Source organism: Canis lupus, chromosome 9, assembly GCF_003254725.2.
Source record: "Canis lupus dingo isolate Sandy chromosome 9, ASM325472v2, whole genome shotgun sequence".
NCBI classification, from domain to species: Eukaryota; Metazoa; Chordata; class Mammalia; order Carnivora; family Canidae; genus Canis; species Canis lupus.
This window is the reverse complement of record NC_064251.1, coordinates 59,393,712-59,409,178: the sequence shown is the minus strand read 5'-3', so window position 1 is coordinate 59,409,178 and position 15,467 is coordinate 59,393,712. Positions and strand designations below refer to the sequence as shown.

Sequence of the window (15,467 nt, the reverse complement as noted above, 5' to 3'; positions counted from 1 at the left end):
AGATTTTATTTATTTATTCATGAGAGAGAGAGAGGGGCAGAGACACAGGCAGAGGGAGAAGCAGGCTCCCCACAGGGAGCCCCATGCGGGACTCGATCTCGGGACTCCAGGATCACGCCCTGGGCCGACAGCAGAGGCTCAACTGCTGAGCCACCCAAGTGTCCCAGTTTATATCCTCTTAAAGGGCCCCACTGATGTGGGCCTTGGAGATAAGACATGGACCCAAGTGACACAATCCTTCCAATTCCTCTGTAGAAACCCCACCATTCCTGGGAAGTACCACTGGGCTGCTGGCTTCATTAAATCACATAATTTACCTAAATTGGGGGATGCTTTCTGAAAGACAAGTGTTCTAGAGTTGTCTCCCCTTATCCCCCTTCTGGTACTTACTAGGTTACTGGTTTTTCATAAAAGGATATACTTAGGAGCAGCCAGATGGAAGAGATGCACTGGGGAGTGTAAGGGGGAAGGAAGGACACGGAGCTTCCAGGCTCTGAGCATGCGGCCCTCCCCAGCTGTCTGCTCACCAACCCACAAGCCGCTGTCCCCACACCTCTGCTCACCAAACTGGAAGGTCTGTTCTGTAGTCCATGAAGTTTGTCTTGGAGTATTAAATATGAGGCACAAAGTACTAAATGTCATTGGTCAAATACACCAAACTATCAAGTAAAACCCACTGTAGTTGCATATGGATTAAAGAGCTTTAATCAAAAAGTGACACCACAAATGAATTTTCTACAGCAGTCTTAGATAATACAACTCCTAGTTACAACACGGAGAGATCCAAATCCAATGCTCATATAAAGGGGCTATACATACTGTCTCTTACAACGTTTTATACAAGTAAAAGTGCATTAAATCACTTGGAATATTTACTCCATTCTTCCTCTTAAAGCTGAAGGAAATTCAACATGCAGGAGGAAAGCCTAATCAGAATGAATCCTCCCGAAGCAAGTCCAGGCTGAGTGCTGGCCCCACAGCTACACCTACAGCTGCTGGGGGATGTGGGTGGGGCAGAGGGAGACCAGCTCCGGGGCTGGAGAGGCCACAGCAGAGTGGGATGGGGCTCCCACCACAGGGTCACAGCTGTTGTGGGCAAGCCCTGAACCACCCGATTTGGGGATTCTCCTGGAACAGCTGGAAAAGCTACCTCTTGCCAAAATTATAGAACAGAAGGAATTCCTGTCTTGTGTCCCCACGAGATAAATGCAAAATAACATTCTAAGCAGAGGAAAGCCATCTGCGGGGAGGAGCCACGGGAGGAGGTAGGTAACTGGACAATGGGTTGCTCAGGTGGCAGAGAGCCTAGCTGGGGTGACGGGGATGCTGCCCTTCCCTGGTACTTCTAGGTCTGTGGAAATGTAGTACTTTAGCTCTGCAAATCCTTGTTTGCCTGTGAGATAAAGTTTATATATTTTAACCCTAAGCATTTCTGAGAAACAACTTTACATCATTGGATAACTGAAAATAAGTTTGGGAGCTCCAGTTATTAACTCAGCTTTTTATTTAACCAGTGCAACTTCTATCAAATGGAATCAATTAACAGTCTGTCTTTGGATTCCATACTGCGGATTATCCAAAATAATAAAGCAAGTTGTCACCGGTCCCTACCAGAGCCACCTGCATGCTGTCCAGCACTGTAACCAGCTGGGGGCTGTCTGGAGGCCGTATCTGAATGCAGTGTCATCTTAAATATGCAGGGGGAGGGCGAGGGGGGCAGGTGGTAGCTCCACATACAAGGCAGACCACTTCCCAGGTTTTGGTCAAGGGTGGGGGAGGGACAGCTGCTGCTTCCTCTGAGTGGAGCAGACTGTCCTTAACCATAGCAGACGTGTGATTAGCATTTGCTCAGTCTTCTACCAGAATTAAGAGGGAAGCAAATGAAACACCACCACTGCTTCAGAGGGAAGCAGAGACCACAGAATGCTAGTGAAATTAAAAAAGGGAAAGGAATTCTAATCTTAGAAATAATTTCCACCCGATGCTCTGATTTGCCTTTAGGAACACCAGTTAAATGGATTTTTATAATACAGAGACATGTTTATAATAGTGAAGAACTTTAGCTATAAAAAATAGTTTAAAATGGTTTACCAGCAACCTATCCATGACAAGTACATTCATTAAAAAGGCAATTGAGTGTATTTGGTACTAAGGATCTTTTTTTTTATATATTTGCTAGTTTTTTTCAGTAAAATGAGATACTGCCAGAAAGTTGCATATTCATTAATCCACACTGGCCCCAGAGTACCTTAAAGATGTACACATCCCAAGTTCTGGGTGGTTTGAGAAACAAGGTGAAATAATGTTTTCTGGAGAGGAAGGGTTAAAAAGCCTCTTCTATCTCATCTGAACCCAAACATGCTAACAGGGAAGGGGAATTTTGGAAAGCCACCCCAGTGAGTTGGCTCTCTGGCACAAGCAGGTGGGTCTGCTGGGCACCGCTTCAAAGGGCCTCATCACCACAGGATGGGTCAGGTGCCTCTTCTCTGACAGATGCTAATGGCTTCAGCTCTAAGGCTAACACAGAGGACTCAGGTGCAGAGGGGTGCTGGCCAGAGCTGGAATTTTAGCAGCACTGTGGAAATGTGGGTAGTGCCGGGACCCTTCCGTTTGGTGAGCACAATGACACAGGATCAGCCACCTCCTCAAGTTCAGATCAGTCTGTCGGGAAGGGGGCCTTAAGTCTTGTAAACAATGTTTGGACGCTTGTACAAAATACTGCAGTTACAGTGATTAAAAACCCACCCAGACTGGTGTGTCAGTGTTCTTTTCACAGAAAAAGTGTCATTGCATGGAGCTCCGCCTGTCGGTACTTCCATCTAGGACCATGGGATCCGAGGGTTGGAGATGGATGGCCGGATGCTGCCCTTGGGAGCTGGCTTGGACCCAAACCAAGACATCTGTTTGAAACAGAAAGGCTCCTGAGATGAGCATCAGGATTAGGTGCAGCGGAAGCTGAAGGCAACCCCCTCCCCATCCTGGAGCCGCCCCTGTGGCCCTTGACGCCCTACGAGGCCTGCCATGAGTTCCGAGGCCTGCCGTGAGTTCCGTGGTGCAGACGCTGGTTGTGGGAACCAGCCTGCAGGGCCTGGAGCCCATTCTGACTATGTGAAGGGAACCAGAGAAAAGAGAGTAGTGGAAGAACAAGGTACGGGAATGCAGGTAATTCTGCTTTAACAATTTCTTTTTGTTCTATTACTTCGGCAGGTACTTTCTGAATCTTTTATTTATTTATTTAATTTATTTTTTTAAAAGATTTTATTTATTTATTCATGAGAGAGAGAGAGAGAGAGAGAGAGAGAGAGAGAGGCAGAGACACAGGCAGAGGGAGAAGCAGGCTCCACACAGGGAGCCCGACGTGGGACTCGATCCCAGGTCCCCAGGACCACACCCTGGACTGAAGGTGGTGCTAAACCGCTGAGCCACCCGGGCTGCCCTGAATATTTTATTTTTTTAAAGGTCTGGATGGGGGACCAGACCTGGAGCTGCAGATGTTAGCACTATCAGTGAAAATGCCTTGGAAGACATGAAGCCTGTTGATGGAGCCCACAGCACAGCTGTGTGTGCATAAGGCACGTCCTCAGTACGTACCGCTGGGAAAGAGTTCACCGTGGACGCCGCCAAGGCAGCTGTGGGCCAGCTTCCCCGCCACTGCCGCTGCTGGGCTTGCGAACGACAGTTTCTAAGCGCCAGACGCCAGGCCGGAGACCTACCTTATACTCCAGGGTTTCTTTGAGCATGTTCTCTTCCTCTTGCGAGAAGTTCAGCAACACAGACACAGCTTTTATAAGGTGAAAAGCCTGTAAGAAAGTAAGTTTTGCTGCCATGGGCCTTGGTGGTGGCGGAGGGGGTGGTCGGAGGTCTAAATGGCAGCGCTTCCTGGGTCTGCTCCCAACTGGAGGGCAAAGTTGGGCTTCCTCAGGTCTGACAACAATGACCCGTTTTCCTCCCTCCATCTCTTCCTCCGGGAACTGGAAGATTCCCAGGACATCCACAGCAGCTCCCCTGCTCTTCAGCAGGATGGAGGAATGCGGGGCAGGTTCAGCACCCAGCCCACACGGCCTCCCAGGAGCCAATCCCCTTCTCAGTCCCCCTGTTTGCTGCAATGAGGTCAGTGCCAGCTGGAGAAATGACCAAGTACCCACCCTGGCAGTCAGATCAGACCATGTGAGAGGAAGACAGACATGGACTTGGTGGGAAGCCAGGAGAGGCTGGGACGAATGAGCCAAGCCCTCAGTACCCAAAAGGCAACTCACAAGCCCTTTACCTCAGATTCTCGACAGGACATGAATTTCAGAACCACGTGTTTCAGGTATTCAAAATTGATCTCGCGGGCATCAGTCAGGTCAGTGTTATTTGTGACAGAAGGAGCCATGTTTGGCATCTCAGGGCCAGGCTTCTCCCGGACTTCAAAGAGCTCATTGTCGGGTCTGATTTTCTGAAAGCCAAATGGAAAGATGCTACGTTGAACCCCTCGTGACAGGTCTGAAAATCTCCTGGGAGAGTCAGCTGGCCCCACCTGTGACCCCCACTGCTCCTTCACGCGCCCTGCACACAGTAGCAGGAGGGAGCCTCGCCCAGGAAGGAAGAAGGCTCAGCCCCTGGGGGGGAGGGGCTCTGAGAGGAAGGACAGAAATCATCTGGGGGAGTTCGGGCATTTCCTTCACCCGTATCAGGACACGTCTGGGGCAGTGAGCACTCCCAAAAGGGCAGAGGCGCTGCTCTCCTATGTCGGGGCATGGCACTCTGCTGTTCACCTGAGGTGCACACCTCAATGACTTCTCAGGGCACAGACGGGCTTAGAGAAGGATGGCAGTGCCCAAAGTCACAAAGCTACTTTTCAGAGGCATGTTCAAACTGGCAGAGCCATTGTCCCACCAGCTAACATCTGGCTTTCCAGAAACCTCTTGCAATCATCCGAGGTGGGGGCATGGGGCGAGCATCACCAGGCAGCAAGGGACCCCAGGAAGACCAGAGAGCCAGCGAGGGCACAGGCTGCAGGGACCAGAGGGGCACTTACCAGTTCCTTCTGGAGAGTCTTTTTGAGTTCCAGCATCCTCTGCTGCATCTGCTTTATGGTCTGAGACAAAGCCCCATCCCAGCAAAAAGCCACTCATTAAATGCACATCTCACCATCTTTAAGGTACAAAGGACGACAGAGCAGACAGCCACCCCCTTGGAGCCCCATGCACCTGTTCTAAGGCCCTGCCTTGTCTCTTGAAAGGCTTGTGTCGTCACACCTGTGTGCCTGGGGCTCTTCCCCTTTCTGGCTGCTTTGCTTGCACATGCTCTCCAAGCCCCACAAAGGCCACTGTCACACACCACCTGTGGAGCGCTCAGGCCCCAGGGCTGCCCCAGCCTACCCACTCAGGACTGCTTCTGGTGCTCGCTTCTGTTAGGAGCGCAGCTGGAAACACCTCCGTACAGTCCACTTTGTCCTTCAGAATTCTGCTTATGTGCCCGGATCCCACCACTGCTCTCCTAAGACATCAGCATTTTTAATGAATGTGTAAAAGATCATGGTTTTTCTGTCCTTATCTATTTTAAAATTTTTCTTTATTTTAGTGAATTTAATTGGTATTGAGCCATAGTGTGATTTATTCTATACCCTAGTAATCATTAGAAAGACTAACCTCTGCTTTCCCAATGAAAGCACGTACTGTATAATCAGCAATAATGGAAAAAAATGTTAAACGTTTCTCCAAAGTCTCACAACTGTAACATATCAAAATTAGTTTTTCCTGTGGACTTCCTGTCCATGTCCCCAATCTTGCATCAAGTTGCTAGAATTTTGAATAGGGTTTTAATTTATCAGAATTTTCACACCTTTCCACAGTTATTTTTTTTTAAGATTTTTATTTTATTTATTTATTCATAGAGACACACAGAGAGAGAGAGAGAGAGAGAGAGGGAGGGAGAGAGGCAGAGACACAGGCAGAGGGAGAAGCAGGCTCCATGCAGGGAGCCCGATGTGGGATTCGATCGCGGGTCTCCAGGATCACGCCCTAGGCTGCAGGCGGCGCTAAACCGCTGTGCCACCGGGGCTGCCTTTTTTTTTTTTTTTTTTTTTTTTTTTTTAGAGTAAGCTGTATATCCAATGTGATGCTTACACTCAAGACTCCGAGATCAAGAGTGGCAGGCTCCACTGATAGGGCCTGCAAGTGCCCCTTGATTTTAACTTTTATTTTTATTTTTAAATTTTATTTATTTATTTATGAGAGATATATATAGAGAGAGGCAGAGACACAGGCAGAGGGAGAAGCAGGCTCCATGCAGGGAGCCCGATGTGGGACTGGATCCCGGGACTCCAGGATCAGGTCCTGCTGAAGAAGGGCTAACTGCTGAGTCACCCGGGCTGCGCTGATTTTAACTTTTAATGTGACAGTAATTCCAGGGAATGCTCCCTGTCTTAAAACGGGACTGAGCCTCCCTTTTCTTTTCTTTTCTTTTCTTTTCTTTTCTTTTCTTTCTTTTTTTTTTTTTTTTAAGATTTTATTTATTTATTCATGAGAGACAGAGAGAATGGCAGAGACACAGGCAGAGGGAGAAGCAGGCTCCATGCAGGGAGCCTGACTTGGGACTCGATCCCGGGTCTCCAGGATCACGCCCCGGGCCAAAGGCAGGCGCTAAACCACTGAGCCACCCAGGGATCCCCGTGAGCCTCCCTTTTCAAAGTGGCAATCAGCTTTGCTTTCTCCCGAGGTATGTCCACAGTTTCTCCCCAGAAATGAGATGGCTCTGTCAGGGGCCCAGCTCCTGTCAAGCACATTAAATGGCCTCCAAACACACCCTATTTTACAAGTGGTAACGTGTTGTTTCAATCTGTTATTCTCTTGACTGACCATGAGGCTGAACATTTACCCAGAAGTACATTTGCTATTTTATGTTACCTGATTTTCTAGGTTTTTGGCTCACTGATTAATTCGTCTAACAAATACTGATTGAGACTCCACTGTGTGGTGGACAGTGACCTAGAGGCTGGGGAAAAGCAATAAGCAAAACAAGAAAAATACCTGCTCTCAGGAGGGAAAAGTGTCAATAACCAAACTTTCAGTATATCAGAAGGTATTAGGAGGCGTGGAGAGAAAGAGGTAGGTCAGGGGACAGGAGGTTCTGAGATGAGGGCTGCCAGTGATAGCACAGAGGCCTCGTTGACAAAAGGATACCATAAAGGAAGTGAGGGAATTGCAGGAAGAATCTTCCAGACAAAAGGCTCAGCAAGTGCAAAGGCCCTGAGTCAGGAGGGTGCTTAGGTATTCACAGAAAGGCAAGGCCGATGTGGCTGAGGGGGAGTGCTGCAGGTGACAGGGGGGGCACAGAACAGGGTACCAAGGGGCCAAAACACACAGGGCACCATGTGCCACCGCAAGGACTTGGCTCTTACAGAGAGATGGGAAGTCATCAAAGGGCTGGAACCAAAGGGTGACAGGGAGCCAGTCAGAAGCCCAACACCAGCCTGTAGGGGAGAGACAATGGCAACCCGATCTTGGGTGGCAGCAGTGGTGGGAATAAGGAGCAGCTCATTTGAGGTGTAGTCTGAAGAAACAACTAAAAGGACTGGTTAACGGTGTGGATGATGCTTGTGGAAGAAACAAGGGGGTTGGGCAGCCCCGGTGGCGCAGCAGTTTGGCGCTGCCTGCAGCCTGGGGTGCGATCCTGGAGACCTGGGATCGAGTCCCACATCGGGCTCCCTGAATGGAGCCTGCTTCTCCCTCTGCCTGTGTCTCTGCCCCTCTCTCTCTGTCTATGAATAAATAAAGTCTTAAAAAAAAAAAAAAAAAGAAACAAGGGGGTTGAGAATGACACCATGATTTTTATTTTTCCCATTTCCTGAGCTAAGAAGGGTGGCAGCTGTGCTAGGCATACAGTGAGTCTGAAGTTTGGTTTTGGATGGTGTAAGTTTCAGATGCTTTTTAGACACTGCTGCGGAGGTACAGAGATGATTGAGGGTTCCCAGGGGCTGTGTGGGTTTGCGAGAAGGACATGGACGCTCCCAGCACAGAGAGAGGAGTCTGAGGGGTGGGCCCTGGGGCACATGGTATTTGTGAGCTTTTCTATATGTATTTATTTTTTCTTTTTAATTTTTAATTTGTCAGAGAAAGATACACAGAGAGAGAGAGTGCACATGAGTAGGAGGTAGGGGCAGAGGGAGAAGCAGGCTCCCTGCTGAGTAAGGAGCCTGATGGGGTACTTGATCCCAGGACCCTGGGATCATGGCTGGAGCCAAAAGGAGATGCTCAACTGACTGAGCCACCCAGGTGCCCCTCTGTATATTATATTTCACAGTAAGATTAAATGTGTGTGAAAGAGACAAAGAGCATTTTTCCCTTTTGTTAAAGCTCTGAACAAATACACACCCACAATGACACACTTGAGGCTAGCGTGATGAGCAGCCAACACTTTAACTTGCCAGGACCCCTGGAGACAAGGATCAAATGACACCCCACATGTGCAGGTGCAGAGGCTGGAGGAGAGGTGGAATCATGACATTTACCAGGCCTCTGCCAAGTACCAGAAAGTTGACGGGACAGCTAACAAACACTTTCATTTCACCCCCCAACATGCCCCCCCAGTAAAACCACTTGAAGACTGACATCGCTGGGTTGTTTCACAGCTGTGGAAAGGAAGTAAGAGGTAAGGTCCAACATGACCCACTGGTGACAGCAGAGGTGGGTGTGAACATCTGAACTTGCTGCTGCTTGAGCTCTAACACTCTGGATGTTATCTCACATGGGGGAACGTGTGAAAGGCAGGCAGCGAGGTGGAAATCCAGGAAAAAGGCCTTCGGATAAAGAGGGAAGATCTCCCCCAAGATGTGCCCAAGGGCATCCACAAAACTCTCTTAAGAAGGGACCAAACAGGGATGCCTGGGTGGCTCAGTGGTTGAGCGTCTGCCTTTGGCTCAGGGTGTGATCCCGGGGTTTGCAATTGAGTCCTGCATTGGGCTCCCTGCAGAGACCCTGCTTCTCCCTCTACCTGTGTCTCTGCCTCTCTGTGTCTCTCATGAATAAATAAATAAATCTCTCTAAAAAAAAAAAAAGAAGGAACCAAACGGTTAAAGGCACAGATACAGGAAGGGTGCAGGGAGATAAACAGCTGAGGCAAAGGGCCCCATCACCTTATTTTTCTCCAGAAGTTGCTGCTCCAAGTCCTGTTTGTCCTTCTGTAGCTGCTCTAGGTCCATGACCCCCACCTCGCCATTCGGGACGCCCTCTGCGGCTGAAAGCTGGAACGTGGGGTCCTGCGTGGCCCTCGAGGTTACCTACAGAATGGCGGCAGCAAGCTGAGCCAGGACAAGGTTGGGGTGACACTAAGCCATAGGTCTGTGGGGAAGGGGACCAGATTGGTTCTGGAGGTGCAGACTGAGGTACTGGAACAGGCAGCTGGCCGAGAGCCATGCCTCAACCGTGGAGCTCCTGTCCTATGCCTTCCAATATCATAATCACCTGTCCACACAGCAAGGGTCTGGACACCTGCCTTTGACACGTGGTACCACATCCGATGGGCTCCTCAACACCCACAAGCTCTTACTCGGTTAAGCACCCCACTTTAAAGATGGGGGTGAAAGCACAGGGAATTGACTCGCCCAGCATCCTGGAGGAGCATCAGTGCTTCCCCCTGCATCTTCCTATCGCCTCCTAGTGGCAAACAGCAGTCGGTGGTCAGCCATGTGTCCTGCCACAGCACTTTCCTGCCACCCTGCTGCCTCTGCCACAGCACATGCTGCCGCCCCCAACCCAGGCCAGTGGTTCAGATGGGGACTCACGAGAGGCTCGGGCACCGAGCGTGTCAAGCCCTGCTCTGGGCTGGGTAGCCTCAGCTCCTCGTCCCTTGTAGTCCCCCTCAGGCTCTGCAGGGCTTCCAGCTCACTCTGCAGCTGGCGTGTTTGCAACAGGACAGAGTCGTGACCTGGGCCGGGCAGAGGGGAGCATGGTCAGCCCAGTGACTCCATGCCACTTCGGGGCAGGGGTACTGGGTCAGGGCAGGTGAGCAGGCTCCACAGGGGCAGACTCCTTACCTTTCTTCAGTTGGAAGATCTCCTGCTCTTTCTGGAGAATCACTTCAGCCCTTTCCTGCAAAGTCTGCTCTTTCTCGTCTACTACAGCTGTGAGGTTAGCAGCCTTGGACAGAAAGACCAACATGAGAAGGCTGGTGACAGTAACCCCATTTCCCCCAAAAGGAATCTCCAATTTTCCATGACCCAGGGTCCCCATGAATCCCTCCCTGCAGTCCACGGCCTAGAACATCCCCTAAGTTAAGCTCTGCTCCTCTGGACATGCACAGAGCAGGGGCCAGGGCCCGACACAAGAGCAACTGCCCTTGCTGCCCACCTGGCCTATGCTGGGCCTACCGGACATGCGGCTGTTGTGCCCGGCCTTCCAGCAAGCTGCATAACCATGACTTCCAGGTCCCGAGTACCTGCCACACGCCTGACATTTGATACACGTGACCTTGTTACACATGATGTTTATGTCTCCTGAAAGGTGTAATTATCCTAAAGTCTTTCCAGAGGCAACTGAGACTCACATTTGTTAGGGGACTTACTGAAGGCCTAGAGCCCATTCACTACAAGTCTGGGGCCTGAGGCAGAGTCTTTATGAAAAGGAAGGTGTTCTCCACCCTTCCCGCTGAGAGCTCAGGTGAATTATAGTCTTGCGGGCCTATGGGCAGTGATGGCCCCCTACGGAATTCGAGCCCAGCAGGTACCCGAATAGGGGCTTTTCCCCAGGTGAGCTTTATAACAATAACTGACCATCAAAAATCGCAAAAGCCTTATCCTGTGGGATGAGGTTTATTTATTTATGTATGTATGTATGTATGTATGTCACAGAGAGAGACAGAGAGAGGCAGAGACATAGGCAGAGGGAGAAGCAGGCTCCATGCCGGGAGCCTGATGTGGGACTCGATCCCGGGTCTCCAGGATCGCGACCTGGGCCAAAGGCAGGTGCCAAACCGCTGCGCCACCCAGGGATCCCGAGGATTCTTTATAATACTTTCTCCAACCTTCCTAGAGACATCAGGGGAATCACGCAGTTAATGGCATTCCTGAGACCTCTGTCCACCCCCCTGTCCTGGACACACGGGGAGGTAGGCTGGTCCTACCTGAGGCTGGAACACACCACCCTTGGGCCCACACCTCAGGGTCACATGGGGCCTACCTGTCGCTGGAACTCTTCTCTCTGCTTCCGCACCTCCTCTAGGGCTTGAGCCATTGCAACACTTACAATTTCTCTCTGGCTCCATTCTTCCTACAATCCAGAAGATAGGGAAGAGGGTGGGTCCCAAAACTCATTCCACAGCTTTTTTTAGCTGCATACTACCTGCAGCCAATTAAGGGCCAGACTAGTGTTCTTCCTGCTTTTTGGGGTTCCTGGGCTGCCCTCTTGCTGTAATGTCTTCTGTATCCCTCTGGGAACTGTCCTGGTGGGAAACCCACCGACCTCTATGCAAATGGACACACCAGCCAGTTCTTGGGCTGAGGTTAGGGCATCCAGAACTTGAAGAGAAGAGCTGGTCTAGTGAAATCAACACAAGAAGATTCTCAGGCCCCTGTGAATGGACTAGTGGACTGGAGCAACCCAACTACAGGAAAAATAATAAGGGATGACTGAATTAGAATAGGGCAAAATGCCACAGACTCATCAAAACTATCCATTTTCTAGGAGAGAAAGGCTCTGAGATGTTAAAGTGCCTGAGGTCCCACAGCTGGTTAGTGGCATAGCAGGTTTCAAGCCACCATCTGAGTTCAGAGCCAAGGCTTTGGATGTTAGACTCTCCCACCTGGATTATTTCTTATGCTGAGCAGGGCTGGCTCTTCAGCCTTCCCCAGAGCACAGGGATTGTCTCCTGAGAAATGCATCAGTCCTCTTCCCTGAGACAGAGGCCGTGCTTACTGCTCAATACTCAGACTTCTCAGGGGCCTTCATTCTGGTCAGGGACGTCTACTGTTTCTGTCTACTATCAGGATTGCCCTATTCTGGGGGGTAAGAGCCTCATTATTGCTATTCCCCACTTCCACCCCACAGTTCCACATGGTTCTGGTAGGGCTGCCAATAACAATATGCCAATTTTGTGGCTACAAGGATAAGCATGTAATTCAGACCTAGCTGATCATAGTACTGCAGCCCAGGGCCAAAATGATCTAAGAGGTGGCTCTGTTATCTAAGATGGACCAATCAAAATCCCTTTTTATATCAGAATCCTTTTTTATATAGTGAAACCTAGGGAGAGAAGTCCTCTTTCCTAAGCTGGCATGTTACCAGCTTGGAGGTGCTATGGTGGTATCCTCCTAATTTGTATACCGCAGTCTGCATCATGGAGAAAAAGCAAGGCCAAGTTTGGTAACTGAGAGGGCAAGAAACAGCATGATGCAGGAAGAAGAGACCTGAGTCCCTCACCACTCAGGTTGTAGTTGGACAAGACTTTCTGGTTCTGTGAGCTACTTATCTCCCCTAATGACACCTCCCTTTCCAGTGATACCGGTACAAGTTGGTTAATGGAGGGAGAGGCCAGCCTCCTGACCAGAGGCATTCTGGCTCCTACTGTGGAGTTGTCGGAATTGAACTTCTGTTGAGTCTGTTTCTAGTAAAGACGAGAAAAACAAGTGCCTGAATTCAAGAGTAGAGACCTTGCTTTACCCTAGACAACATCTCTCAACAGGGGAGACTTTGTTGATACAGGAGAAGCACCTCTGAAAAACCCTGGCCTGTGGGTCCAGGTTGAGGGTGGTAGAAGCCTTTTCTGGGGAGAGTGAGAGGAGAGCTCTGACTGCTGATGCCTAAGAGGACGGCAGGCAGACCAAGAGAAAGACAGGAAAGCAGGTCGGGGCAGGAACCAGAGACTCAAAGCACCTCTATGCCAGGAACTGCAGGCAGCACTTTTCATCCAGGGTCACACTTGATCCTCAGGGTAATCCTCTGGAAGTCAAGGGTTAATAGGTTCAGTTTGAAGAAAAAAAAAAAAAGGGAAACTAGATTCCCTCAAAAATCAGCCAGTGAGGGGCTTGGCTGGCACACAGAACGGAGTCCACACAGCTGTGAAGTCCGCGCTATTGCCACAGAGCCACAGTCGAGCCTGGACTATGGAATTTGAGGCTGCTTGGCATAGCTCAGGTCTGCTGCAGAAGCCAATGGGCTTCCTAGCTTTCCATACCTGGGAATGACTTCCCTGAGGGAATTCTAAATATATATGCACCCAAAAACAGTGCTTCAAAATACTTGAAGCAACGATTGACAATTAAAGGGAGAAAGAGACAAATCCAGATCACAGTTCCAAGGTTCAGCATGCTGCTCTATGTGACGTAACGAGAATACAAGAGAGAAGAATCAGAACACACTCAGGAGATACGGACAATACTATGACCCCGTATGGCGTACTCTCCCCAGCAGCAGTGTGTGTGGAGATACTTCCCAAGACAGACTACAGGCCGGTCATTAAGACAAGCCTCAATAAGTATCAAAGGACTGAAATCAGTTGGTGTCTTATTGACTGTCATAGTATTAAACTAGAAATCCAAGATATCAAAAAAATTCCCTAAATGTGTGAAAATTAAGCCCACTTCCTACCAGCCTGCATGGGCTGGGTTTTAAGTTACTGCTTATCAGCCCCCCTTTATACCCAGGGCTTTGCCTGCTGTACCTGGGACTCTGCTCCTCAGGCTGGTTCCATATGAACCTTAGCCCACAGGAGGCGCTTGGGGGAGACTGGAAGGCAGGGGACAGAGCCAAAGATGTGCTCCGTCCTCCTCGTTTCCAGATTCTGTGAGCAGTGCTGCTTGGTCCTGGCAGCAGCGACTTCTTCCCAAAGCAGTAGTACATCCATGCGGCAGTTTTTCCCCACACTCGGGGCTGACTTCATTCCCCCAAGACCCCCAAGTGCCCACTGAACAGTGCCTTCCACTCACAGGTCTAAGTATCAGATCTATGGAGCTCTTTGTCTTAATCCCTAAGATTAATAATTCCACCTTCTTTGCTCTGTTCCCTTAGTCGTAGCCATTCCTGCAGGGAATGGCTTCATGAGATCTTCTATCAGTTTCTGCTAAAAACTTTACATAAGAACATAAATTCTCAAATAATTGGTATGGTTCCTTTCTCAGGACTGGACCCAGATGGGCACAGTGCAGGACAGATTTTTGTTTCTTTCTGTGTGCATTAGCTGCAATGATCATTGCTCTTCATTCTTCCTTACAGCTTTACATCTTTCATGCATCTATCTAGAATCTTCCTTCACCTGAATGATGCTCTCTAGCACTTCCTTTATTTTTTTTTTCTCTATCACTTCCTTTAGTGCAAATCTGTTGGTGACTAATTCCTGTTTCAGTTTTATTGTTTTTTTTTTTTAAAGATTTATTTATGCATGAGCGACACAGACAGAGAGAGAGAGGCAGAGACATAGGCAGAGGGAGAAGCAGGCTCCATGCAGGGAGCCTGATGTGGGACTCGATCCCGCGTCTCCAGGATCACGCCCTGGGCCGAAGGTAGGCGCTAAACCACTCAGGGATCCCCATGTTTTATTGGTTTTTATAGTTCTACTATCATGCTGTCTCTGGCTATAGATTTTATTTTTTAATTTTTAAAATTTGTTTATTTATTTTAATTTTATTTATTTCAGAGAGACACACACAGAGAGGCAGGGACATAAGGCAGAGGGAGAAACAGACTCCCTCTGGGGAGCCTGATGTGGGACTTGATCCTAGGACCCCGGGATCATAACCTGAGCCAAAGGTAGATGCTCAACCACTGAGCCACCCAGGTGTCCCTCTGGCTATAGATTTTTAAATTTATCCTGGGGGTGCCTGACTGGCTCAGTAGGAAGAGCATGTGATTCTTGATTTTGGGGTTGTAAATTTGAGCCCCACACTGGGGACAGATTACTAAAACAAATAAACCTTTTATAAAAAATATTTTATTCATTTATTCATGAGAGACAGAGAGAGAGAGAGAGAGGCAGAGACACAGGCAGAGGGAGAAGCAGGCTCCAAGCAGGGAGCGCGACATGGGACCCAATCCCGGGACCCCAGGATCACGCCCTGGGCCGAAGGTGGCGGGCACTAAACCACTGAGCCCCACCCAGGGATCCCCACAAATAAACCTTTTAAAAAAGCTCAACAATAACAGGTGCCGGGGATCCCTGGGTGGCTCAGTGGTTTAGCGCCTGCCTTTGGCCCAGAGCATGATCCTGGAGTCTTGGGATCAAGTCCCACATCAGGCTCCCTGAGTGGAGCCTGTTTCTCCCTCTGCCTATGTCTCTGTCTGTCTCTCATGAATAAATAAAAATAAAATCTTAAAAAAAAAAAACAACAGGTGTCTGGGTGCCTCAGTTGGTTAAGCATCTGCCTTTGGTTCAGGTCATGATCCCAGGGTCCCAGGTCCTACCCACTTCAGGCTCCCTTCTCAGTGGGAAACCTGCTTGTCCCTCTGCCTGCCATTCCCTCTGGTTGTGCTCTCCCTCTCTCTCTCTCTCTCTCT

At 49.4% G+C, this 15,467-nt stretch overlaps 1 protein-coding gene across 11 annotated transcripts in view; it reads right to left on the bottom strand.

Annotated features, from left to right (window-relative positions):
- Positions 1-689: 689 nt before the first annotated feature.
- The window catches only part of GOLGA1 (golgin A1), a 48,740-nt gene continuing 33,962 nt past the window's right edge, over positions 690-15,467 (bottom strand). For 6 of the 11 annotated variants that reach the window (XM_025475120.3, XM_049115046.1, XM_049115045.1 and 3 more), the window contains 8 exons: positions 11,160-11,249; positions 10,019-10,121; positions 9,767-9,909; positions 9,119-9,262; positions 5,021-5,080; positions 4,268-4,438; positions 3,714-3,800; positions 690-2,900 (listed from right to left, as the gene is read on the bottom strand). In XM_025475120.3, the coding sequence (XP_025330905.3) occupies positions 2,820-2,900; positions 3,714-3,800; positions 4,268-4,438; positions 5,021-5,080; positions 9,119-9,262; positions 9,767-9,909; positions 10,019-10,121; positions 11,160-11,249 (879 nt within the window). In that variant the 3' untranslated portion in view covers positions 690-2,819. The other 5 variants (XR_003146897.3, XR_007413291.1, XM_035720785.2 and 2 more) reach the window with 5 other exon arrangements.